Genomic DNA, 25860 nt, shown 5'->3' on the forward strand with positions numbered 1-25860 from the left:
TCGTTTGGGAAACCACCGTCCAGTATAAAAACCACAGCCAGAAGGGTTTCGCTTTTTCAGTAATAGCAGAGTAATACTTTACAGCTTGTTGTTGGATCAGCGGGTTGCGTAACGGTGATGCGTAAAATCCAAAAGAGATAAAGCTTAACCACGCGTATATAGAGTAGTAGTTATTTTTTTCTAAGGGAAAACTTTTGGTTGGAGGTTGTTTTGAACAAGCAGAACTTTAAAGTGGTCTTGAACTCGGCTGGACATGGCAGAGGGAGACTTCTACACGATGGGGAACCGGCAGAGGTTTCCCAGGGATCCGTTTGGAGAGTCACCGTTCAGAGATCAGTCTCCGTTCAGGGACCAGCTCGCGTCTCGGTTTATGGACGATGACTTTGGGATGTCCCCTTTCCCCGACGACCTGTCAATGGACTGGCCGGGCTGGGCTCGGCCGGGCCGCCTCAGCACGCGCCTCAGCCCCTCGCCCTTCGGCAGCAGTTTACGCACAGGTTTCCCCCCGCGCCAGTCCGCGGGAGGCCCCACGCTGTACACGAGCAGGTACGGGGAGCCCTCCTCGCGGAGCTCGCCCACCACCACCGGGGGGGAGCCCTGGAAAGTTTGCGTGAACGTCCACAGCTTCAAACCGGAGGAGTTAAACGTGAAAACGAGAGACGGATTTGTAGAAGTGTCAGGTGAGTTGGGATGCTGGCGGAGGCCTGAACTAAATATAACCACTTTCCAGGACGCTTTATAATCAGGTTCATTTTGGGAATAAGGGCCTTTGAAGGGAGCAGAACTTTTGGTATCAATGACTGGAAGTTAAAGAGAACTCACCTGGTGATTTCCTGCTGTGACCACCATCCGTTCAGTTTTATTTGTAGAGCACATTGACACAGCAAATGTCCAGAGTGCCTTTAAAACAAGGGGGATTTAATCAGTCAAATAAACAATCAGGATTAAAATAATGGGCCAAATGAAAGGCACGTTGAACAGAAAACACTTTAAAGAGAATGTAAACAAATAAATGAAGCAAATGGAGTCATCTGTTAGTGAAAAACACTAATTTGCAGGGCTGCAGCTGCCACTGAGGACACTGAGGTCATGCTCTCAGTGTTATTAATGAGGTATATTACATAGCATATCATTTAAAGGAGTATTCTGCAGTTTTGTGGGACTCAGTATCTATTACTGTCTCTTATTAGACAAAAAAAAATCAGCTATATTGTGAAGCAGCAGTATTTCTATCTATGGAAAATGAACTCAAACAACATTTAAATTCAGGAAGATTAAAGCTCAGAAGTTGAAATAAACCAATAGCTATTTATCAAATTCCTGTGCAGAACTACAATAAATTTGAACACTGGTACAAAAATTCATGGGCGGATTATGAGATAATGGGCTCCTGGGCACAGACATGCAGAGGGCCCCACCACCTCTCCTACACAGGAGCAAGACACACAGATTTTATAGTTGTTTAGCTGCTTTTTGTTGTTGTTTTGCATCTCTTTCTAGGAGCGTTGTCTTTTTGAGTTGATGTTTGTGACTGTTTTGTTGTTGTTTGTGGTCTGTTTGTGTCTATTGTGGTTGTTTTGTGTCTCTTGGTGGTCTGTCTGTGTCTCTTTGTGGTTGTTTGGTGTCTCTTTGTGTCTCTGTGTGGTTGTTTGGTGTCTCTTTGTGGTTGTTTTGTGTCTCTTAGTGGTCTGTTTGTGTCTCTGTGGTTGTTTGGCGTCTCTTTGTGGTTGTTTTGCATCTCTTGGTGGTCTGTTTGTGTCTCTTTGTGGTTGTTTTGTGTCTCTTTGTGGTTGATTTGTGTCTCTTGGTGGTCTGTTTGGGTCTCTTTGTGGTTGTTTGGTGTCTCTTTGTGTCTCTATGTGATTGATTTGTGTCTCTTGATTGCCTGTTTGTGTCTCTTTGTGGTCTGTGTCTGTTTGTAGTCCTTTTATGTCTCTTTGACAGCATTTTCGTCTCTTTTAGGTAGCTTTGTGACCTTTTTGATTGTTTCATGTCTCTTTGTAGTTGCATTGAGTCTCTTTGTGGTCTGTTTGTGTATTTTTGTAGTCGTTTTGCATCTTTGTGTTGTTTTGTGTCTCTCTGTGGTCCTTTTGTAACTTTTTTTGATTGTTTCATGTCTCTTTGTAACTATTTTGTGTCTTTTTGTAGTTGTCTTGTCTCCTGATGGCATTTTGTGCGTCTTTGTGTTCCATTGGTGTCTTTTTGGAGTCATTTTGTGTCTCTTTAGGGGCATTATGTCTCTTTGTAGTTGTTTTGTGTGTCTTTGAGGTACTTTTGTGACTTTTCTGGTTGTTTCATGTCTCTTTGTAGTTGTTTTGTGTCTCTTTGTGGTCTTTGTGTATTTTTGTGGTCGTTTTGTGTGTCTGTGGTCTGTTGGTGTGTTTTAGTTGTCGTTTTGCATCTCTTTGTAGCTGTTTTGTGTCTCTCTGTTGTCCTTTTGTGACTTTTTTGATTGTTTCATGTATCTTTGTAGCTATTTTGTGTCTCTTTGTGGTCTGTTTATGTCTTTTTGTAGTCGTTTTATGTCTCTGAGGGCATTTTGTGTGTCTTTGAGGTACTTTTGTGACCCTTTTTTGTGACCTTTTGTGACGTCTGTTTGTAGTTGTTTTGTGTCTCTTTGTGGTCTGTTTGTGTATTTTGTGGTTGTTTTTTGTCTCTTTGTGGTCTGTCTTTTTTTGGTTGTTTCATGTCTCTTTGTAGTAATTTTGTCTCTTTGTGGTCTGTTGATGTATTTTTATAGTCATTTTGTGTCTCTTTGGGGGCATTATGTCTCTTTGTAGTTGTTTTTTGTGTCTCTTTGTGATCTCTTGTGTCCTTTGTCTTCATTTTGAGGCTTGGTAAATATTAATTTAAGTGACGTTTGCAGGTGAAGGCCACTTTGGGCTCCTACGCCTGTGCCCAGTAGTCCTGTTTAGTAATCTATCCATGCATATATGTTGCTATGTGATAAAAGAACAGCAGTCCAGCCAAATAAAAAGTCAGAATCTTAATTAAACAAAGTATTGAACAACACCGTGCTGAGTGCCTCTGAGGATCCTCGCTCTAACCTGGCTAAGAAATATGAGCGCTGTCCCTTTGGCAGCAGTTTTGAAGCAACACAATGAAAGCCTCGCTGGTATAACATGCTCTTAGCATTAATGAGTCTTGCTATAGAAGAGCTAAACAGATTTTGGGGACTGGGAGTTGCACGTTGGCAGGCAGATCCTCATGCGTCGGACACCTGTTTTAGATTCCTGGAGAATCACTCCCTCAGTCACCCATGAGCTCGATTTAGATTTAAGGCAAGGCCCGTGACAACAGTCTCTGTTTACAATAAGACAAGCTGCTCTGCTGCCATTAAACACCAGAGAGAATGTTCTGGAAATAGGATTTCACCCAGCAGTCCTCGTGCAGGCTCTCTATTCCTGCTGGTGTCACATTCAAGCTCAGTCACTGATTATGGGAGCAAGTTGTAGAAATTGCTTCCTCATGTCCGAGCTTCAGATGAATTCCAGGGATACCCGGGTCTGAGGAGAGCACAGAGGACAGCAGGGCCCCCAGCTCTGAGTTTTTTATAAACACATTGTTGGTATGCCAGTTGGGTCATTCAATCAGCGCCATGTTGGGCCTGCCTGCCTGTCTGCCTGCCTGCCGCAATGACTCGACCTCCTGTTCTAAAAGTGTGACAGGCGGTGTGATACAGGCATGTTGGAGGTGTTCAGTACATGAACGAACAAATGTTTAACAGAATCTTCCCGATGAACTGAGTGTACTCATTAGCTCTGTAACTGACTGAGTCACTTTGAGTGCAGCTGAGTGACGCCATGAGCATGTTTCTGCCTGGTAACATTCACCAGAAGTAAAATTTAAAGTGTTACTCAGTCTTACTGAAAGTTGCTCAGTTTTTTTCAAGTTGATTAACATCTTACTGAAAGATTCTGATGAACTTCACCGAAAGACACAAACTAAATTCACAAAAACAATTAAACTGCATCATTGGTGCTGGTAATATAATAAGAACATTTTCTTGGCTTTTCTTGGCATTTTCTTTCTGTTGGACTGAGCTTGACATTTTGTACACATATGAAACAGGAGGGCTGAGTTCCTCTACCAGAAAGTTTTGGGCATTTAACTCTTAATTTCTTGCATTCTGATGAATTTTTATGAAACAATCTGTGCCTTTTCTGTATCAATTTAATCCGTTCAGACCCCAATTATGTTCCAAATACACAAAAAATATTGTTATGTTGGATTTCTACTCTAAATGCAATCATAAATCATTTGCAATTTTTTTTATTTATTTATAAAAAATGTTAGGATACTTTATTATGTGCTACTTTTTCTGTCCATTCCAATGGATTTTAACAATTTTAACAATATGATTAATAGACTGAAACGTGCCATGCACTTATGGTTGACCATGCTTGTTAAAACAGGGGGTGTGGCTCTACTGCAGTCCACTTTAGAAGATGTGGAACACTAGCCCCTTTTACACTGCCAGATTTTCCCCAAATGTTGGGCCATTTGCCGGCAAGCAGCAAGTGTTTAGACACACAGTGCCGGACTGGCGAGTTGATCCGATGTGCCCAATTTTCCGCCTCGTAGGATAGTCATATTGGCGGAACCTTTTTAGTTTAAACAGACCGAGGTGGCCTTCCGCCACGGGAGGGGCTGTTGATGACTTGTGGGAGGAGCTGGTGATGACGCCGCATGTGCGACCCACTGGCGGTGGATAAACAGGAAACAGCTGATAGCAGGAATTAACGAGCAGCTAGTAGCAAGAGGGAAACACAAACCTGACAGACACTGTAAAGATGAGCAACTGGGGAGACAAGGAATTGTGCGCCCTCCTTGTCCTCGCAAACGAAGAGGCCATTAACCGTAAGATAACGGGGACGGTGAAGGACGGCCCGACTTACGAGAGAATCGCCGAAGGACTGACCAGCTGTGGCTTCCCTCCCACGTCACTGTTTACGTCACACGCTGAGCTACACGTTTTGTTGCTTGCTCACGCCCCCCATTGCCCCGAAAAAGGTGCATTCTGTATAAACAAAAGTAGGCAGGCGGCATTTTGCTGCACTCCCTGATTTTGATTTTATACTGCCAATGCTGAAAAAAGACTGATTGGGCTTTCCTGCAAATTTACACAATTCCTATTTAAAAAGGGCTACTGTGATTGGCTTATAGACATCCCATCAAATAAGTCTGTGCATTTAGGTGCAGTCAGATGACAATAATCATAGATCTTGACATCCTAGAATAGTTACGTTGATTGGAATTGACGGGGGATCTGAACGGGTTAAAATGCAGATGTCTGCAGTTTTCTTGAAATTAAAAGGCCTCTGCTACTTTCATGTTTTTTATGTAGGCAGGACAAATAACATGCTCTAAATGTTAAGATGATACTTCATTGTCTGTCCTCACGGAAACTGATGATATTGAGGGGTACTTGTCTCCTGCCCACTGACCATTTTCTGATTGATTGATTGATTCACACTGGAATTATTTTTCTTTGACTGTCAATAAGGTGCCAGAGTGCACAAAAATCGCCAAAATTCAGCTTGTTTATTTATGCAGGTCTAAGTACATAAGGCTGACTGGTTCCATTATAAATGAGGCTGATACAAATGAATCAAAACAGTAAAGTTACAGGCTAAAGAAATAAAACACTGAGCTTAAAGGTGATGAAATGCTCTGAAGGACTTATTCTCTGTAGGTGAATCACTACAAGCACAACATGTTCTCACTCCCAACTCGTCAAATACTGCATCTTGGTCGGTGGCCCTACCCCTCACACTATGACGCTCTAGTTTCCCCTCGAGCGTCAGTTTTGGATGTGTCAGTTTCCCTGTAAATATCCACTTGTTACATGCTACTAATATGTAACCTGCACTAATATCCATTAGTGCAGGTTTAAAAAGCTGAACAAATGGTGACAGTTGTTTGAGCTGAACTGATGATGGCTCACAGCACAGACTGAAGGAAACACAGCAACAGCAGCATCATAAAGCTCCACTGTTCTTGATACTTGTGAAAACCTTTTAGTACATTATGCATGATGAAAGATCCTGTCATCCGTCTCTCCTCCCAGAACATTCAGTATCATGAGCATTACGTAGAACATCTGGAATTTGGCATCTCCGTCGTAAAAGTGTTCAAAACAAGGAGAGGCAGCGCTTCTTTGGACGACTCCCTGACCAAACCTCCATTATTCATGAAAGGAGGCCAGTTTTAAGTCTTGGGGAGGTTTAAATAATAATGTTATGACTTCACCGGTGATCTTAGCACAGTCCTCTCTGGAGTTTTATTCCACCCTCGAACTCTGGTAGAGACGTCACTGTGGGGGTATAGGGTGGCGCATAGTCGAGCCCAGAGTGCAGACGGGGGTTGAGGGGTGGAGCAGGCCACACTGCTGGCGGCGGCAGTGATATTTAGCAGCCCCAGAGCAGCTGCTAGCAAGCCTGAGAGATACAACGTCCATAAACAGAGAGAGGAGGTGAAGGTGGAGGCGGGAGGGGGGCTTAGCTGTTCTCCCAAACATCAGACCAACATGTCCTGAGTGTCTTTCTGCAAGAGAGTCATTACTGGGAGGAAGAGACTGGAAGAGGGTGTTTCATGATTTTAATATTGCGACTCACCCAGCGGCCCCACAGTGAAATCACTGCTGTTGTTGTGTGAAGGAAAGCTGTGTGTGCCAAATGAAACGTGTTTTCATATCAGTGTCATCTCCAGCTTTCTAATTTACATCCATGATGACGCTCATTGATGCATTGACAAGTTATAAGAGTCATGAAATGTGCATGTGATCTATGACCTCTTAAACCGCTGAGGACACTTATTTATGATCCATGAGGTCACTAAACTATTGCACAACGTTGAACTTAATCATGTCTGAGGTTATTAAAGGTTACCCTCCACACACTCACTCATGTTTTCCTGATGTTTCTGTCAAACAGGAAAACATGAAGAGAAGCAGGAAGAAGGCGGCATAGTGACAAAGAATTTCACAAAGAAGATACAGTGAGTATGATCTCAGTGAACTCCATATGAACCATATTTATGACCACATATTCAACAGCTAACGTATGATGAATGTTAGTGTTGATTCCTGTAATCCAAAAGACGTAAACGCTGCACACCAGTGCTTTCCTTCTTCGGGGTTGGGGACCAACAAAGTGTCATTTCATGGATTTGATGGGATGCTACATGAATACTGGAGTAGGAAATCATAAAGAAAAAACCTCTGCTACTCAAAATGAATACTGTTTTTTCAGACTGATTCCTTGTACCTGAAGGCCTCACTTGAGTAGGAATACAGATACCTTACCAAAAAATGTCTTTGGTAGAAGTTAAAGTCACCATTTAGAGTATAAACCTGAGTAAAAGTATTAAAGTATCTGATATTTACTGTGCTTAAGCATCAAAAGTAATTTTATGATATTAAATGTACTTGAGTATTGAAAGTAAAAGTACAAGTAAATGCTGTTAATGAAAAAAAAACAAGTAGTCAGAATTCTTCTTAAAATTTAAACCAGATTAAAAATGGAGCCAACATTACACTTGAAGAAAAAAGAGGTCTTTCTCACAACCTAAAGGATTTCAATAACAAAAATTCAGTTTTTCCTTCCTTCATTTGTCTGTCCATCTCTTCCCTCCTCCTTCCTTCCTTTCTTCCCTGTTTTGTAGTAAGTAACAAAGATACATAGGGTAAATGTTTTGGAGTAAAAGTATGCGATCTATTTAGTAAATGTAGTGGAGTAAAAATGCAAGTTGACAGAAAAATAAACACTCAAGTAATGTACGGATACTCCCAAAAGATACTTATGTACTTTAACAAAGTATTATTATTTGGTTACATTACACCAGTGTTCTTTACAGTATCTTTTTTCAAGGGAAACAAGTGGACACATCTTCATTTTCAGGGGTCAAAAGCAAAAAACACTGCTAACCCCGGCTACAGAGAGTCAGAGTACTGATGATTTGTCTTGACTTCAAAACTTAACTTTTGCAATTTGTGCATGTTGGATTCCTGTAAATATTATTATTATATTGTCCTCTCTGTCACTTTTATTCCCTCTGTTAACAATTGTTTTGAAAAGTTCTGCATAAATGACAGTGTGTTAAAAAACAAAAGGATTGTTTAATGAATCAGTTCACTCATAGCGGGTGAACGACATACACCCATAGACTGTTTGTTTAAAATAATGGATGTAGCCACTGTGATGTCATCCATTGGTTGATGGACTCCCATTTTGAAGCCTTGTGTTTGACATTTTGGCCATCTTGGTTTTTTGGAGCCAGAAGTGACCATATTTTGATGAGAGGGTGGAGCTGTGGAGGAGCGAGGAATGATATGAGAGTGCAGCGATGCCTTGCAGACAGCCTGTCAGTCAGTGTAGCCACGCCCCTAAGTATGCGTAACTTTAAGCTTTAATGAAATGTAAATGTTAGAGTCATATAAAAATTCATGAACAGGAGAATTATCTACACAGACCAAAACTGTTTTTATACCAGGCTCTTAATATATTTATCTCTGCTGTAAAGCTGGACATTTTAACATGGGTGTCTATGGGGATTGATGGTCTTCTGAAGCCAGCCTCAAGTGGCCACTAGAGGAACTGCAGCATTTGGCACTTTCCGTGTTGCCTTCATTATTCAGACACGGAGATGCAGCTTGCACAAATCAGATTTCTCAACACAAGAGATGGCGGTAGCACTAAAGTTACCTTGCTGCTCTCGGCCTGGTAGCGTAGGATTTTACTTTCGATGTTCTATAGTGTTGCTGTTGTCTTTGTGTTGACCTTTTGGAGCCAGGTCAACAGTATCATAATTTAAAGTTACTTAGACTAACTGCCAGCAGAGCAAAGCAGGCAGGCCAGACAAGAACAGGTGAGCATTACATATTAACCCCTGGGTCGCCTACATAATGCCCCCAGTGCCCCCTGGGTAATGCAGTTTATTTAGGGCGAATATGAATCACTCAGAGAACCTGATAGGTGTAACTGTGAGTACTGACCCACTTCAAGCTCTGTTTTTAACTTTAAGATGGACAGAAAATTCAAGATACACTATAAACTAAATGCTAGTTGATCAGAAGCTGACCTGGAAGACTTTAACTCTTCTCTTAAATAGTAGACTATATACATATTTCCACATACAGGTATACGGAGAAGCATTTCCTTATTCAAGAGCAGGACAACATCCTCATCTTGTATCATTGCTGTTTATTTAAACGGTCCACTGCTCTCACTTTAAAACATTTTGAACAGCTGCTCCAAACTCATATCAGCTCTGAGTGGACAAACAAACTCCCCAATCAAAACCTGTCAACTCCAAACAGCAGCAACTGACAAATACAGCCCTCACAAACACAAGAATACTGACGCAGGAGTGGAGCAGTGACTCACATACTGTCGACTTTTCATATTGTAACTCATCCAAGCCAAACAGGCCACAGAAGTTTCCACACAACCTGCCCGGCTCTCCGCCTTTAATTGGGAAGCCAGAAGACTTCAAACAGCAGCGCTAATCGCTGGTGCGAATCGCCGTCTCGCTGGCGCGTCACTCCAGTTCTGCTAATTTCCTGTTGGCTAATTAGTAAGCAGTTGTGCTAGCCCCATACTGCTCATATCACAATCCTCTTAATTGGAAAGCCCTCAGATCAGGCCTGTGCTCCTCAGCTAAGCAAAACCTAAAAGCAATGACAGACTGGATATATAGAGAGAGGGGGGGTCTGGTGTGGGGAGGGAGGGGGTCATATATAAATAACTGACCTCGATACCCAAATCCTCTGCTTATATGAAACAGAGAGATAGCACAGAGAAGTCTTAGCGCTAGTTTGTGTGGCTGAGAATGGACTTTTAATTGAAGCACTACTTTATCATTCTGTTTCTTATGTTAATAATAATGGGGAAAAAAGTTGTATTCACTGCGGGAAAAATCTAATATTTCCTCTTCATGTAGCGCAGTAGAATAAATGTGTTTTGTAGATTTTACTTCCCACCACTGCATGCACGACCTACAAATGAATGCAACACTTTCACACACTATGAACAGAGAAGGCAGCAGATTAAAGGGATAGTTCAGTTTTTTTTTAAGCGTAGTTGTAAGAGTTGCTTATCCGTAGTAAGTGTATTACCTACAGTAGATGTCAGTCAGCATGCCTCCAGTTTGGAGAAACAGGCTGGAGTACTGCCACAGGAGTTAAGCAATGTACTGCTGTGGATGGGGGCCAGCAACAAAACCTATTTTCACCACCTAAAAAACAACAATATCAGTTTAAGTGTATGCTATGTTGATTTTTTTTTTTACCACTTCACCTTGATGTCAGACAGCCCTTACTGATGGCGAATCTGTTATTGGCTTCAGTTCTTCATCTATGCAGCTGTCAATGCTGCCAGATTCCATTGAGAAAAACAGTAATTTTAGCTTGCTGAATATGGGAAGGGCTGATCTACTGCTGCCTTGCTCATTGGTTTGTTTGTGTTATTGTGTGACTTTGATGAATCAGAGTCAACACTTTTAAATGCCACACAATGACACTAGCTAACTAACTCATAGAGGCAGCAGTCGACCAGCAGCTCCTGTGTTCAGCAAGTTAAAATTTCTGTTTTTATCAATGGAGTCTGGCTTTAAGGAGAGCGATAGAGAGCGGCTTCAGTTCCCCGTTGGAAATTTCTGTCTGACAGCAAGGTAAGCGGTGTGAATATACTAATTAACCTCTTTGTGATCACTAGGGCTGTCCGCTAATAGTCTGCCAAACGATAGTCAACCAGAAAGATCATGAGTCACTTAGTCGCAGAAAAATAACTCAACCAAACATGGGGTTTTAATTTGAGAGGACAGACACAGGAAGTGTCCACGCTCAGCAGTCAGACAGGAGTCAGGTTCATTTCCAGGGCTGGTACCTGCGGTTATTCCACAGGCTAGTTAATAACATGTCGGGCAGGAAATCCAAAGTGTGGGATCATTTTGAGAAGGTGAAGGACGAACCCAAGGTGATATGTAAACTCATCTTCATTGGTCGACTACAAACATGACGTATCATCTGAAACATGGAAGTAGCTACATGCCCATTAGCCCACAGCATCATTAACAGGCGGCTCGCTCAGTGTGTGACGTGCACTTGTAGATAAAATATAGGCCTATATTAATGAAGGTTCATTAGTACGGTTTGTATTTCTCTGTAATGTAGCACAGTGTTAACAATGTTACTGATACTATTCTTTCTCACACCTTCAACTCAAACCATTGTGTTGCCCCGCCCAAAATATATAATTTGATCATTAAATTAATGTCGTAAACATGTGGGCAACTAGTCGACTAATGGTCCTAAATGACGACTGTTGGTCAACTACGAAAATTCTTAGTCGGGGGCAGGCCTATCCCCAACACTGGTAGTATACTGGCTATGGATAAGTACCTCATACAGCCCCACTTCAAAAGATGAGAACTATTCCTTTAAAGGGAAAGTAGATGCTCCTGAAGAGAAAAATACCATCAGCTCGTTACAGAAATTATTGATAACAGGGTCCAAAGGTGGATTTTTCTGTTAAACTCCCAAACAAGTGAGACATATGTCAGTTATTAACCACATACGTTGTTGTTGTTGTTGTTGAATGACTTTTAATGGCAAAAACAGCCAGAAAACCTCAGGTCAGCAACATATGGGTTGCGTGTTTAACCCACTGGCTCTGTCAGGTCGTTCTGTCTCGTGTCTCTCTGCCTCAGCATCTCTGCTGGGAAAAAGCATATTGGACAGTGTTTTGGCAGCTGTACAAAATCAATGTGTGAGATAAAATGTGCGCTCGCCAGAGGTAAATAAACTCCCAGAGCTGGACAGATAAGGCTTCTGCTGGAGTCCCACGTAATGGGCCGGCTGAGTGATTTGACTTTGTCAGAAGGGGCAACTTTACTTCACAGCAATTGGCTTTTGAAGGAAAGTGTTGGGGGACAGATACTGAAATATGTGTCGGCCTGTGTGTATGAGTGTGTGAGTTGGAAATTGAAAATTGAAAATATTCAATATTAATACTGGCTTACACCAGCTCTAAATACTGGTTTTAAATTTGTTTTTTCCTCAAAAATGTGAGTATATATGACTGAACAGTGCAAATCATTATGAGCCAAGCTTGTGTCAGGCTCTGTGAATATCAGTGTCACACAGTCAATCAACAACTGTGGTCCAAACTGAAATATCTCAACAACAAATGGATGGATAGCCATGAAATTTGGTACAGATACTCATCGTCAACAGAGGGTGAATCCCACCCAATGTGATCCCTGACTTTTCCTCTATCTCTATAGTGCTTCCATGAGTTTGGCATTAATGGTTTTTAATTAAATGCCTCAACAACTATTGTATTAATTGGCATGAAATTTGGTGCAGACATCCATGTTCTCTGCAGGAAGAATTGCAATAACACCTTAATAACGCCCTTAATTTTTCCTTTGTGGTGTTCAACACTCAAATAATTGGTTTAGTTTACATCCAAATTTCTACAAAATAATTGATATTGCTAATTAGCATGCCAGCGAGCTTACCTGTGCCCTGCAGTGGGACGCAATAGGAGCAGTAGATGAAGAAAAGGCGAATTACAAAATTAAAAAGCAAAAAAGTTGCAATGATAATAGAGACACAAAGCACAACAGCAGAATTAGGCCCTACATAACATCAGCATGTTAGCATTGCTGTGTCTAATGGAGCCACTAACATGGCTGTAGATTCTTAGGGTCGTATTTACATGCTATAGATCAAGGTCTGAAGTACATGGTGCAAGTGCATTTAGGGAGTGTCCAACGCCCCTTTTGCTAGTTAAATGACACATAATCTAGCACAAAGTAAGGTGCAAGGGGCAAAGGGGTTGTAATTAGTCCCTTAATTAGTGTCGTTTCCCATTCCCCTTAAAAGCCATGTGTGCCTGCAGCTGGTGCACTGCTATTTATATGCCGGATTCTGCAAATTGGAGCAGCGTAGTAGGAACAGTAATGTCACTGCAGCAAATATCATGGGACATTTAAGCAATAAAACTAAAAACTGTGGTTTTAACCTTGACAGAGGAAACAGAACTAAACTTTTATAAGTGCTATATCGTAAGCAACTGGACTTGCTTGCATAGAGGAGGTGGCCTACGACGCCACTCATCACCCACCTACAATATAGTCTTGGGATCCCTCCCCAGACAACTTCACACCCATTCACACCTGGACCCATCTAACCCTATCGACCCACACGATGGCCGGGTGGATCAACGACTCACATGTAACCCCAACGACTCTGTCAGGGTTCACACCCACACAGACTTTAAAGCCTGTGACTCCGCTCCAGTCCGTCAGAACTGAAGAATCCTCTTGGATGAGAGGTGAAATGTCGCCAAGAAACTCAAGCAAGTCCAGTTGACTACGATATAGCACCTATGATTACCATGACCTGGATGACTGAGAATCTTCACTGACAACTAGACTTTTAGCTTCAGAAATAATCAGTGAAGTTGCGCTAGTCCTTGTGCATAAAGGCAGCTCTGCTCTGATCTCTGCTATGTTCAGATTTTAGAGAATGTAACTACCTCATCAATGAAGTGTTATTTCACCCACCTGCAATCTATCTGCACGTCCCTGTGTGCGTAATAAGCTGAGTGTACAGGTGTTGTGAACCCACCTATGTCGGCGTATTTTACTATTTACGTAATGTGCCTTTAAATTGCAGGAAAACACTGCGCTTGTTGGTCAATTGTGCTGTTGTGTTCTGCTGCCTTAACATAGCAACAAGGCAACAAAGCACCTGACCACATCTCATTTTAAGACCTACGCACCCATAGGAGCACAGACGCGCGCAAGTAGTGCTTGCACAACGTGGACACTGGCCATGAAAGTGACAGCTGCATCGGTCTGAAGTTACCTCGCAATGACAGTTGCACTGGGCAGCGTGCTGCTTTGTGCCAGGTGTGAGAAAGGGTACTTATCTTCTGTCAATATTTTGATTGTAAGTAGAATGGGGTGATTTAATTTGTCACTGTATAATAAATGTCCCAAAAGTAGCAGTAATCTGACAATAAATAATATATTTTTGTTAAAGTTAATCGCAAAAATTGCTCTATTTTTAGAAAAGCCTGCCATAAAAGTGAGTGAATTGTGGTGGTGGTGGTGATGATTGTTTGTCTTCTCACCTCTGGGCCTCCACCATCTTCCAAGCTAACCTTCCTCCCCACACTTCCTCCAACCTGCCCTGTCCACTTACCCTCCACCCAACCCCACATTTTCCTGACCGCCATCTTTCTTGGAATGCTGTTAAGACCTTCTTCCTGCAACTCTCTTCAGGCGTGTATTTTATTGGTCTTGTTCTATCTAAATTGGATTCACTATAATCCTACTGTAAGACTCTGTATTTCTATTATTGTCACAACATTCTCTATTTCATTGTAATTGCCTTTTTTCCACCTACGGCTCCTTTTGCATCCCGAGCCATCTGAGTCTTGGTGGTAAACTTGGGTCAGGAGGTTGTTGTTGAAGTGAAACTGCAGAGCTCAATGTGATATTTTGACCACACAAACAGACCTGACTTGACCTCCCATCTGTCTGTGTCTCTGTGCTGAAGTTTTCAGTCCCTGCTGACTTGTATTTCTCAGTGGTGTGGGAAGCCAGTGGAGGGTCCTCTCTAATTAAGTGGAGGGTAAACTCACAGTCTCTTCGTCTGAGCAGGGCAGCCTGATGTTTATGTTAACTCTCAGAGACACTTGGCTGCTCACACAGAAAACCTCTGATACCCATATTTGGCCACACTGTCTGGACAATGAATAGCATTCTGTGTGTTTGCTTCTAGCTTTGGAGGCCTTTAATTCCAGAATGACGTGTATTATTTTGGAAATAAACTTGAAGTTAACCTGATACACTAAATACCGATCAGTTTGATAATTTAACATCATTAAATATAATGGTTCCCAAAGTGGATATACAGTTTCATGGGAGTAAACCCTGCAGCTCAAGCTGATTTTCCATCAATGCTTTATCTTCCTGCAAGTCTTGGAAGCCAATTACCCACACTGCACTGGAAAATATAACATTTCCAGCATGAGAAGTGTCAAAACGTGAAGCAAACAGGAAGAAAAAAATGGCAGATACAACATTAGCTGTTGCCTATATGACAGACGAGAACAGCAGATTAGGAAAGTATACACCGAAGGAAATTTACAGGTGTTAAACTCCTGCAGACAGACACTCTCATTAATTGGAATCAGGTTTCATTTTAACTCACACCTGGTTCCACTGTGTGTTTTCTCTCCCTCGTCTTTGCCGCAGAGCTGGAGAATTTTTAATGAAAACTCCTGATGGCTTTCAGTTCATCTCTGGGGTGCAAGATAGTTTCTGTGAGTCGAGAATGAGTGCTACAGCCAAGGAGGACGGGGTGAACGTTTTTTAATAACAGTCGAAATCATGAGCCAAGTCTTTTTTCTCCCCGAGACATGCAGCGCTAAGATCATCCGACTGCAGGCTGTTTATTGGGATTGACAAAGTGTTAATAAAAAAAAATCCCAGTATTTAACAATGTTTGCACAGCAGCTCTTATGGAAGAAAATGTCACAGTTTTGCATGACCTCCAAGCAGGAAGTGAACCGTTTCTCTCGGCTGTTTCTCCTCACCACTCTCCTTATTTTGTTCCTCCCACTTGTGCTTTTAATCATTCTGAACGCACACAGCAGCTTACAGACTTTCCACCAAGTAAACCTTTTGCTCCTCTGAACTGATCTCAACTTCTATCTTTGCATAAAAACCAGATACGCTCTCTTTGTGTTTCTCCAGGATCCCGATAGATGTGGACCCTCTGACCGTTTTCGCCTCCTTGTCCCCCGAGGGCGTCCTCATCATCGAAGCTCGGCAGACGCCTCCCTATCACCTCTTCAGCAACGAGGGCTCACAGGGTGGAGACGCACAGGAGGTGGAGCCCCTCAAGCCCCAAGAGGCCTCTATGGTCTAACCCCCACTCCCCCATGTCCTCACTAACATAACAAACCATCCTGCACAGTTGATTACAAGTTTGATAATGACATGTGTGGCCTTCAGCTTTATGTTGTTAGACACCTGGATTGAAAATGTTTAAAATATGTCAGGGGAAGTGTTTGACGTCCTGATAGAGTGCTGCAGGGATGATGTTTATTTATAGGCTAACCTAGAAGTTAGCATCGCCCTGGTTCCCTCAACAAAGAGCCAATGTGACTTTTTCATTGGATTTTAGATTATTGCAGGAAATAAGCTCAGTGGCAAAGAAAAATTTATGAAACTTGCACGTTTTGTTTAGCAAAATAAGCACTCTCCAGAGAAAATATGCAGTCTCCAGTCTCACAAAGCTAACTATACCACAGTCGCCAGGGCCACACCGTCAGGAGAGACAAACCACACGTATGTTTGGGGCTCCCCTAAAAAGTTGGGAAAGGGCCCCTGATGGCCACTGATACTGGTACATTTTCCAATGACAACTACAAACCCAGCTGCGCCCCAGTGGTGCAGTGGTTAGCATTGTCACCTCACAGCAAGAGGGCTCCTTGTTGGTTCGAACACCTTGAGTTTGCATGTTCTCCCTGTGTCAGCGTGGGTTTTCTCCAGGTACTCCGGCTTCCTCCCACAGTCCAAAGACATGCAGGTTAACTGGTGACTCTAAATTGTCCGTAGGTGTGAATGTGAGTGTGAATGGTTGTCTGTGTGCTCTCTGTGTCACTTGCGATAGTCTGGTGACCTGTCCAGGGTGTACCCCGCCTCTCACCCAAGGTCAGCTGGGATAGGCTCCAGCCCCCCTGCAAACTCAACAGGATAAAGTGGTTACAGAAAATGAATGAATGAACTACTGTACAAACCCCTTAAACCTCCCATAAAAGCACTATACTGTGCACCACTGCCCCAGAACCCTACCAACTGCGACCCCTTGCCAGGTGAATACAGGTGAATGTTCAAAGACTGAGGTGTGTTCAGGCGAGCAGTGTTATTTATCATTTTCTGTTTAATGATTACGTCTTTTGGGAAATTGACCAAATGCATTTTTGGACTGAATGCATTTAATGGGGTTTTGAGGCCTCGATGGACATCTTTGTCCATGATTGCTACTGACGGTCGCACAACTTTAATGTTGCCACTACAATAAGCCGTGTTCAGCAGGATGATATTCTGTAGTAAGTCTCTTTTAGCCACTCATTAGCAACTGCCTTTTTTGAGACAATACAAAAGCTTTGAAATTAACAAGTGGGGCATTTACATGTAACTGAAAACCCCATTTTAAAAAAATCAGCCTTGAGAAGAGGGAACTGGAAGTGGAAAAAATGCTGACTCATTTCTGGGTTTTAGGATTCGTTCCTGCTGCACTCTATGAAAGCTGCACAAGAAAAGTTTTATTGTATGCAAAAGAGCCTCTTCACCGAGGACTTAGCCATAGAGTCAACATCAAATCAAATATGCAATAAATGAAAACTACAACTGCCTACATACATGCCATTATACATGCAGCACAACATAAATGGCTGACACTTAACACTCATCACTCATGTTGCACTCTAGTTTTCCTTTTTTTTAAAGTAATGAAATACAGAGGCAGGACGTTGATTTTACCCACAGCAGTTTAGGAATGGGTTCTGCTGAGGTACGGCAACACCACTCGGACAAACCACATACAGAACTGCAGTACACCATAAAACTAGAACAGATAGTGACAACAATGGTAATTTGTTTAGCTTGTTTATAATCATGATGACATTTGCTAGTGATTATTTCACAGTGCAGTTGCGTGTCATAGCATAGCATTTTTTTTTAAATTAATCAGTATATTTGGGGGGACATTTTGAGCATGTTTGAATATATATATATATATATATATATATATATATGTATATATATATATATATATATATATATATATATAAAACAGAGGTATTATAGAGTTGCCCTGTTGCCCATATGAAATTCAGGTATGTCACTTCTGCTTCATGTTAAATGTAACCCTAAAACACAAAGGTCCAGAAGAACTTGAAACTTAAAATGTTTTTTTCACTTCCCATGATGCATTTTTTTAAAACATTAATACAGACCAGCTGGTTTGATAATAAGATGCCTCATCATTTCTGGTAGCTCCAGTTTGTGCCTCTCATCTATAACCATCACAGGTTTATCTGTAAGTGCAGAGAGCATTTTTAAATGTCTGTTTTTTTATTTTAAAGATCACAGATGTTCAAACAGGAGTGCTCCATGTGTTAACTTGTCTTGTGCAGCTTTAATATTATGTGTGGGTCTATTGTGAGGTTAGGCGAGAGCTGTTGGGCCACTGATACATTATGATTTATAGCAATATCCAGTACGTTAATATGACACTGTATGTGAATCAAATTTCTATTTGTATTTATATTAACATGCAATTAATGTAGTGGAACAGACGCATCATCAAACGTATTGTATGTGATTTCTTTGGTTTTAAAAAAATGACAAATGTGCCTTTATTCACTTGAGTGCCTTCAGTCCTCCTGTTTATCTTTTTTTTTTTTTGAGTTAATGAATGTCACTTAAACTGACAAGAGACGAAAGTATGTTACATTAGAGGGTGAATTGTGTGCATTAATACTGTACTCTACCTAAGTGTATTGTAAATATACTTCAATATGTGCCAATTCATTATAAATAATAATCTGAAGTGTTCCAGGTTTTTGCAATGTGGTTTGCATTTTTTCTTTTCTATTTGAGCATTCAGGAAGATGGCTGCATGATTGTTGGAGCGGACGGACTCACTTGTTTGCCAAAGACGTTTGTTTCCTGCCTTCTTTTCTGTCGACGTCTTTGTATTGGCTGACGCAATAAAAATGTCCAGCCAATCTCCCAGTGTGTCTTAACATCTGTGTCTTTTATTGAGAACCGTGCCACTCACTGGCCTGGTACCAGGGATCCAGGGAGCCTGTGGTGTTATTGTTGGATAACAGAAGGAATTGGGCAGCAGATTAGCGGAGGGCTTAGTGCTGGGTAAGATTGGCACTGCTGTGTGCTGCAGAATGGGCCGAACACACGGAGGCAGCACTGCCAGAGCTTTTGTATACAAGTGCAAAAAAAAAAATTGGGGCAGTTCCTTTGCATCTTGTGTGATGCAAAATAATGTAATCTTCTCTGTGTATTGGAATCAAGAGGGATGATCAGTTTTTGAAAAAGTTTCCAAACTGGAGTCACACTGTGGAAACAACAAAAAGGCCTCCGCAGTTTGAGCTGAGCAAAGGCGCCGCTTTGTGTGACGTGCCAGCTCCCATAAACTGTTGTATTTATTGGTATTAGATGGGAGTTGTGCTGCCATGGCAACAGTGTAATTGGACAAGTTACTCATGTAGAAGTGACTAATGCACAGCTGTGCAAACGTATAGCGTCTGATTAATGTCAGAACCCGTTGGCTGACACGGCATTATAATTAATCGCTTTTTTAATTTTGCCCTCACGTATTTTCAGAGGTGTTTGTGGATATGATGCTGTGATTATTATCAGTCATGAACGGTTTAAAATTCACACATAAATTTTAGAATTGAGAGGATGTTAAAGCATGTAGAAATAATGAGTAACACCAACACTATTTAAGATGTTCACATGCTATTGCTTTATTGGAGCTCCAAAGACAGCATGCTTTATATGGCTGTTATCTATGGACTAAAATGCATCTGGAGAGCTGGTGCAAGCTTTGCAGGCAGTGACACTACTTTGTCATAATGCTGTGTGCAACATTTTGGCCATATTTGTGTTTCTACTCAGTGCGTTCTTGTTTTATGTCGGGGGCCTCCAGCTCCTGGCTCTGGACCTCGCTCGGTGGACTCTTGCCCAGCTCTGGCTCCTCAGGGTGGGCGATCTCCTCAGCAGCCTCCCCTGAGCCTGCCATTACCTGGATCTCTCCATCCACGGCTGCTTCTTTGTGTTCTGGCTGCTTGGACTCTTCTGCATCCTGGGCTTCATGCTGCTGAGAAGAATCTTGAAGACCGTCTGGGTCTTCGCCACCGACAGGCGCTGAAGGGTGGGACTCTCCAGCTGGCTTTTCATGGGTCTCCTCCTCCTCCTCCTGTTCCCTTCTCTCTTCATGCTGCTGTGGCCCATCTGTGGCGCTGCCAGGTTGGGCCTGGTCGCCATGGACCTCTAATGGAGACTCTTTGCCTTCACCCTGTGCAGATGGAGAATCCGAGGCCTCAGTTGCCCCTGGTTTTGCATCAGGGGCTTCTTCTTTCTCCTGTTTCTCTGCAGTCGCCTCCAGCTCCACCTGTATTTGTGCATAAATATGCAGGAAATGTCAGCAGTGAAATGAAACGAGGGGTTCTGATTAAAGGTTAGCTGGCTCAGCTTTCAGGCCCCACCTCAATACTAAACAGGCACGCCAGTCATTTCATAAGTGGAACCTGAAGAGGGATGTTGAACTGGGTGCAATCAGGAGATATTGTTTAGAGCATGTCTGGGAAATCTCCAGTTTAAAGGAGTGGTTTGACATTTGGGGAAATGTGCTATTTGCTGAGAGTTAGATGAAGAGATTGATACCACTGTCATGTCTGTCTGGCAACTGGTTAGCTTAGCTTAGCATAAAGACTCAAAATAAATACTACCAGTGCCCTAAAGCTCACCAATTAACTGTAGACTTGCATTTATCAGCAGCTCAGTTGCCAGAAGAAAATGTTCGCATTACATTTCTGCAAACCATGAACACATTAAATTTGCATGTTTGATACGTAATGACATTTCTAAAGTGATGTAATATACGCTGACTTTTGTGTTTTTCACTGACACATCTCTGCATATCCCAGCAGCAATTGAGCCATCAAGCCTGGGTGTTTTCACCAACCCATCTCAGCTTTTTAGCTCTTACGCCACAAATGTGGGTGTTTAAAGCCAAAACATGATCTCTTTCTAACCATAACTAAGTGATTTGTGTGCCTAAACTAAAACCACATCTTCAGTTCAGCGTTGTTGAAAATGTACAGTTTCAGTGTATCCAGTACAAAATATCTGAATCTGTGGTTTGCAAAAATGTACAATGCAAAAAATAATTTCTAGTAATTGGGATGTATCAAACACATATCATAAGTGCTATCAGTTCTTTTCTTTTTCTCTTGGTGTGAAAGTAAATAAACATATCTAAAAAATGTCAAACTGATTAATTGATTGATTAATAATATAACCAGCCTATGGACTAGCATGAACTGAGGTCTCCATGTAGGTCTATGTGCTCAGTATCTCTTCAACATACCTGATTACCCCAGAGAACTGTGATGCTGTGAACCTTTACACACTTATTTATCTATTTAGTTTTGTATTGTTTTATCTTTTTTCATTTTTGTTTGTCTGTCTGTTTGTTGGATTTTTTTTGTTGTTGTTTGGTTTGGTTTGGTCATATTACTTGATTGACTTCTTTGACTTATGTATATATATTCATTCATTCATTCATTCATCTTCTAACCGCTTCATCCTCTTGAGGGTCGCGGGGGGGCTGGAGTCTATCCCAGCTGACATCGGGCGAGAGGCAGGGTACACCCTGGACAGGTCGCCAGACTATCACAGGGCTGACACATAGAGACAGACAACCATTCACGCTCACATTCACACCTACGGACAATTTAGAGTCACCAATTAACCTGCATGTCTTTGGACTGTGGGAGGAAGCTGGAGTGCCCGGAGAGAACCCACGCTGACACAGGCAAACTCCACACAGAAGGGCTCCCACACCCGGGATTGAACCGGCAACCCTCTTGCTGTGAGGTGAGAGTGCTAACCACCACACCACAGTGCCTCCCACTTATGTATATATATAAATTATATATTTTTTTGTAAGTGCAGAGAATGTCTTCTGTGTTAGTTCTTGGATAAGTTGGAAAAGAGGATGTATATAAAGAGACGCATATCTTCCATGCCTTTTATTTTGTATTGTTATAATCCTTAACTCAATAAATATAAACTAGAAAAATGTCTGACCCAAACAGGCGTACAAGACAGCATTATTTAGAAAAAGCGACCAGAGCTCAAAGTAGCGACATAAATTACAAATTATACTCAGCTAATAAACCATTGTGACATTTTATCAAAGCTTTATAAACAAATGTAGCCAACTTATAAGCATTAAAATTAACGACCATTCCTTGTCATCAGTGCACCAAAACATGTCTGGATTTTGAACAGATATTTCATTAAACATAAATGGGCCTTTTCTCAGATCTTTTAATAAGCACAATACAGAAGAAAATGTACTTTATTCTTAACTTATCTTAACTCACAACCTGTTAGCTTTGTGGATGTTTTTAAATCTGCCAACTTCAAGCACCAGAGGACTCCCGTTCCCAATTGTTCAACTAAAAGCCTTTGACTCCAGATAACTTTGCTGTAACATAAGGGATAGTGCCATAATTGTGCTTGATTTAAATATATGTTCCTAATTTTGGTTTTAACCATTTTCCTCAAATCTAGCAAGCAACCGTCTTTTAATTGTGTTTGTGCTGCATGATAAATTATTCCTGTGGATAATTGGGTTTCCTCAAAAACAGCCTGAAGCTCTGCAGCCCAGAGTTGTGCATTCAGCCTAAAGAAAAACCTTCTTCTTCATCCATTCCAATGCAGATAACTTTTCTAGGATGTTTAGATCTATGGTTACTGTCATCTGACTCCATCCAAGTGTTATTTGATTGGATGTCTACAAGCAAATCACAGTGTCCCACATCATTTAAATTTGACTTAGAGCCACGCCCCCTTTTTAACAAACATGGCGGACTGTGAGGTAAGAAAGTGTAAGGCATATTTTAATCCATTAATCCTGCTGTTAAAGTACATGGGGCCACTGGGTAATGAATAATTCTCTTCTGGTTTGGCTTTCTAATGATACACTCAGCTTGTAATGCATTCATTTGAATTTGCACACAGAATATTCATCTCAAGAGGTTTTGAACAAATTGTTTTTGGGCGATACATAAGAAACAGGATATTTTGAGCGGTGATGATAATACAGTATTAAATACACATGTAATGTGTTTTAAATCATCACTTTATAAACTAAAATAGTTACATTCATGGGCATGAACTAAATTGTTTTGTTCAAAAAAGGTTTGTTAACACCAATTATTGTCATCTTACTATTACAGGGCTCATCCAGCTTAAAGCTAAGTAAATTTAAGACTTTTAACGCCACTAATGCCACTCGAATTTAAATTCAAGACCCATTTTCTAATAAACAACATTGGGGGAAAAAACAAACTGGCATAAATTACTAAGGCTTAGGGACAAAGTGTTTATTGTAACACAGAACATGACCTTTTGGTCAAGTTAAAGAGTTAGATGATCCACTTCAAATGTTAAATAAGTAAACTTTCTAGAGTGTAATACATGGATGACATTTAACAAACATTATCACAAAAGTATTCATTTGGTTTCCCTTGAAAATTTGTCATTTGATTGGATGTGGTAAATGAACATTGCTTTTATTGGTTCCTCTATTCTGATCTGCGTGACATTAATGCAAGAAGCATTCTGTAAATTTATTTATTTTAAAGATATTATTAATTATTTTGAGATTTTACAATGCAACGTCGGGAAAAAAAACAATTCAGGATATCTTACTTTGCATGCCTTAGCATTTTTTTTTAAACTTTCAGAAAATGGATTTAAGACATGTCGGATGCCAATTAAGGCATTATTTTTAAATTAATGAATTCACTGCTACTGAAGGATCCACGGGAGCCCTGCATTAGATGGTTTTTGGGTTCAGATTCTCCATCCATTTGAATCGACAGAAAACAAAATAACGCATGATATCTTAATTAAAAATGTTCTGCTGATGATTTATGAGTGCATTTAGAGCAGAGCTCCACCAAAGCATTTTGTGTCTGTGTGTTTGGTGCATAATTGGATCCTGAATGAGTTTAGCAAATGATTCCATTGTGTTGTCATTTCACATTTTTGCGTTATTGAACCAGAAATCCAACTCATATCACCTTGAACAGCAAAAGCAGGAGCAAACTTAATGAAATGATTCTGTTAAATGTAAATAAACCTCCCGGTTGTGATCACCTTTATGGGAATGATGACGGTTGCAGGAACAGAGGTTTCGGAAACTGGAGCTTCCACATTCAGGATGCCATCGACAGAAAGTGTGGAGGCTATTTTGGTTGCATCGATCTCAGGTGGGAGCCTGAAAATACAGGTTTGTGTAGTAAATGTCTCAACATACAAAGAGACAATGTTTTCAGATACTGAAACTGATGTTATCTAACTTTTAAAATCAGATTTTAGGGATTGGATGCTGTTGGAGAGCCTCAAAGCTGCATTTTTGGTTGCTGACTGGTGTACGTTATCATCTGCAGGCTGACATCAGTGTTTACTTTGCATACCTGTATTTCCTTGTAAAACATCTGGCAATAAATCCATGCTCGTCTGGCCTCTCCTCGTGTTTCCCTTGGGATGGATTACCGTTTATGGGGGAAGAATGTGAGGACACACAGAGGAATCAAGTAACACAGAGAAAACCACTCAACACGGAAATTAATTTCTGCCACAGCGCTGTGATTTCCCCGAGCACATTATTCAAGCAGCTTTCTAATTTTGTTACATTCAGCTTCCTTTTTCCATCAGTGTTTAGTTTTAAGGGGTTTATGCTGTGAACTGTGAGAGAAGTCTATTTAGATAACTCTGTTACTCTTTGAGATAATAATATTAGATAGATACGATGATTAATTAAGAGTAGAAACTATCTTGTGTGTAAAAGTAATTAGCAATGTTAATAAAGTGAACTTTCAGAGCTGTTTAATTAACAGAAGTAAGCCAGTGCTGTGTACCTCCGACCTCCAGGAATCCGTCTTTGACGCTGAGAGAAATCTCCGAGGGGAAGAAGTGAGACACATCCAGGCTGACCCTCCACTTGTACTGCTCCTTACTAATCTTCTGGCCGGGATGATGCATCGACCCAGAGATGTAGGGCACAAACATTGGAGCGGGTATGTACCCTGGCCAGGAACAGGCTGCCAGACTCCTCTGGAGCCGGTCCACATCCATCCACCGAAGGTCCCCTGGCTCCAGGACAGGCGGCAGGCCAACATCCTGATTGAAAAGCCTGCTGGACTGCCACCATTTTCTCAGGGGGTACCAGGGGACACCTTCGCTGTGCTCCCCACATGACGGCTCTGTTTTGGCCTCTTCGCTCATGATTTAGGAATAAAAATCCACACACACGCAAAAAAAACCCTATAGAGACGATAAAAAACTGGCAACCTTTTTTTTATGACAGTAAGCAAGTAACTTTTGGACTCTGGGGTTGACTCAGTGAAATTTCAGCAATTAAAATCTGCTTAATGAGTGAGGGAATGCTAAGGGTGGTGAGATGGAGAAATCTCCGAGGGGCTTTATATACTGCTCTCCTGTCTGTTTTAGCACTTATTAAGCACTCATGCCAGTCCCATGAGAAGGGTGTGTGGGCATGGGGTGATGGGTGTGGAGGGGAGGGGAGGCCGTTACCTCTTGCTAGCCTGAGGAAGGCGGCAGACTAATTAGTTGTATTTATAACTTTTAAGGGTGCGATGGCAAATAGCGGGCAGTTGGCTGAGTCTGGTTTGTCTTTGAACTGTTGCATCTGTTGCCTGAAAGCTGTTCTTCTCACATCCCAGTGAACTCTATTCTGTCATTGGTGACTGGGCTCCTCAGTGCTGTCATGAGCCAGTGATAGTATGTCTCACCCCTCAAAGGACCCACACTGGCAGTGGTTTGTCTGGGGCATGAAATACCTCAGCTAGAGGCCGAGGAGGACACAAAATGATCTTTTTTTTGTGCGTTATCTGAAACATTTCGGCGACATGTGTGTGTATTGAGTGTACAAAGCTCTCTTCCGCTCCATTTTTCTTTGGCTCGGCAGTTTCAACAGGATTATTA

General features: G+C 41.5%; 2 protein-coding genes across 2 annotated transcripts; one reads left to right on the plus strand and one right to left on the minus strand.

The window, feature by feature from the left end:
* The first annotated feature begins 26 nt into the window (after nt 1-26).
* On the plus strand, nt 27-18825 carry hspb8 (heat shock protein b8). Its single transcript, XM_049578644.1, has 3 exons — nt 27-680; nt 6936-6999; nt 15775-18825. The coding sequence occupies exons 1-3, from the start codon at nt 254-256 to the stop codon at nt 15947-15949; spliced, it is 666 nt and encodes a 221-aa protein (XP_049434601.1). The 5' UTR covers nt 27-253; the 3' UTR covers nt 15950-18825.
* A 730-nt stretch (nt 18826-19555) lies between these two features.
* si:dkey-1k23.3 (heat shock protein beta-1) lies at nt 19556-25295 on the minus strand. Its single transcript, XM_049578612.1, has 4 exons — nt 24774-25295; nt 24330-24393; nt 24010-24130; nt 19556-20227 (listed from the first exon to the last, which is right to left on the minus strand). Exons 1-4 carry the CDS (start codon nt 25138-25140, stop codon nt 19724-19726), a joined length of 1056 nt encoding a protein of 351 aa, XP_049434569.1. The 5' UTR covers nt 25141-25295; the 3' UTR covers nt 19556-19723.
* Between the last annotated feature and the right edge of the window lie 565 nt (nt 25296-25860).

The sequence above is a fragment of the Epinephelus fuscoguttatus genome, linkage group LG6 (genome assembly GCF_011397635.1).
Source record: "Epinephelus fuscoguttatus linkage group LG6, E.fuscoguttatus.final_Chr_v1".
Lineage (NCBI taxonomy): Eukaryota > Metazoa > Chordata > Actinopteri > Perciformes > Serranidae > Epinephelus > Epinephelus fuscoguttatus.

Bases quoted from the DNA above. Each gene is read 5' to 3' on its own strand.
- si:dkey-1k23.3 (XM_049578612.1), bottom strand. From the start codon at position 25,140: ATGAGCGAAGAGGCCAAAACAGAGCCGTCATGTGGGGAGCACAGCGAA. The intron at 24,394-24,773 runs GTACACAGCACT...ATCCATCCCAAG, and splicing joins CGGATTCCTGGAGGTCGGAG to GGAAACACGAGGAGAGGCCA. The intron at 24,131-24,329 runs GTATGCAAAGTA...CTGTATTTTCAG, and splicing joins TGTTTTACAAGGAAATACAG to GCTCCCACCTGAGATCGATG.
- hspb8 (XM_049578644.1), top strand. From the start codon at position 254: ATGGCAGAGGGAGACTTCTACACGATGGGGAACCGGCAGAGGTTTCCC. The intron at 681-6,935 runs GTGAGTTGGGAT...TCTGTCAAACAG, and splicing joins CGGATTTGTAGAAGTGTCAG to GAAAACATGAAGAGAAGCAG. The intron at 7,000-15,774 runs GTGAGTATGATC...GTGTTTCTCCAG, and splicing joins AATTTCACAAAGAAGATACA to GATCCCGATAGATGTGGACC.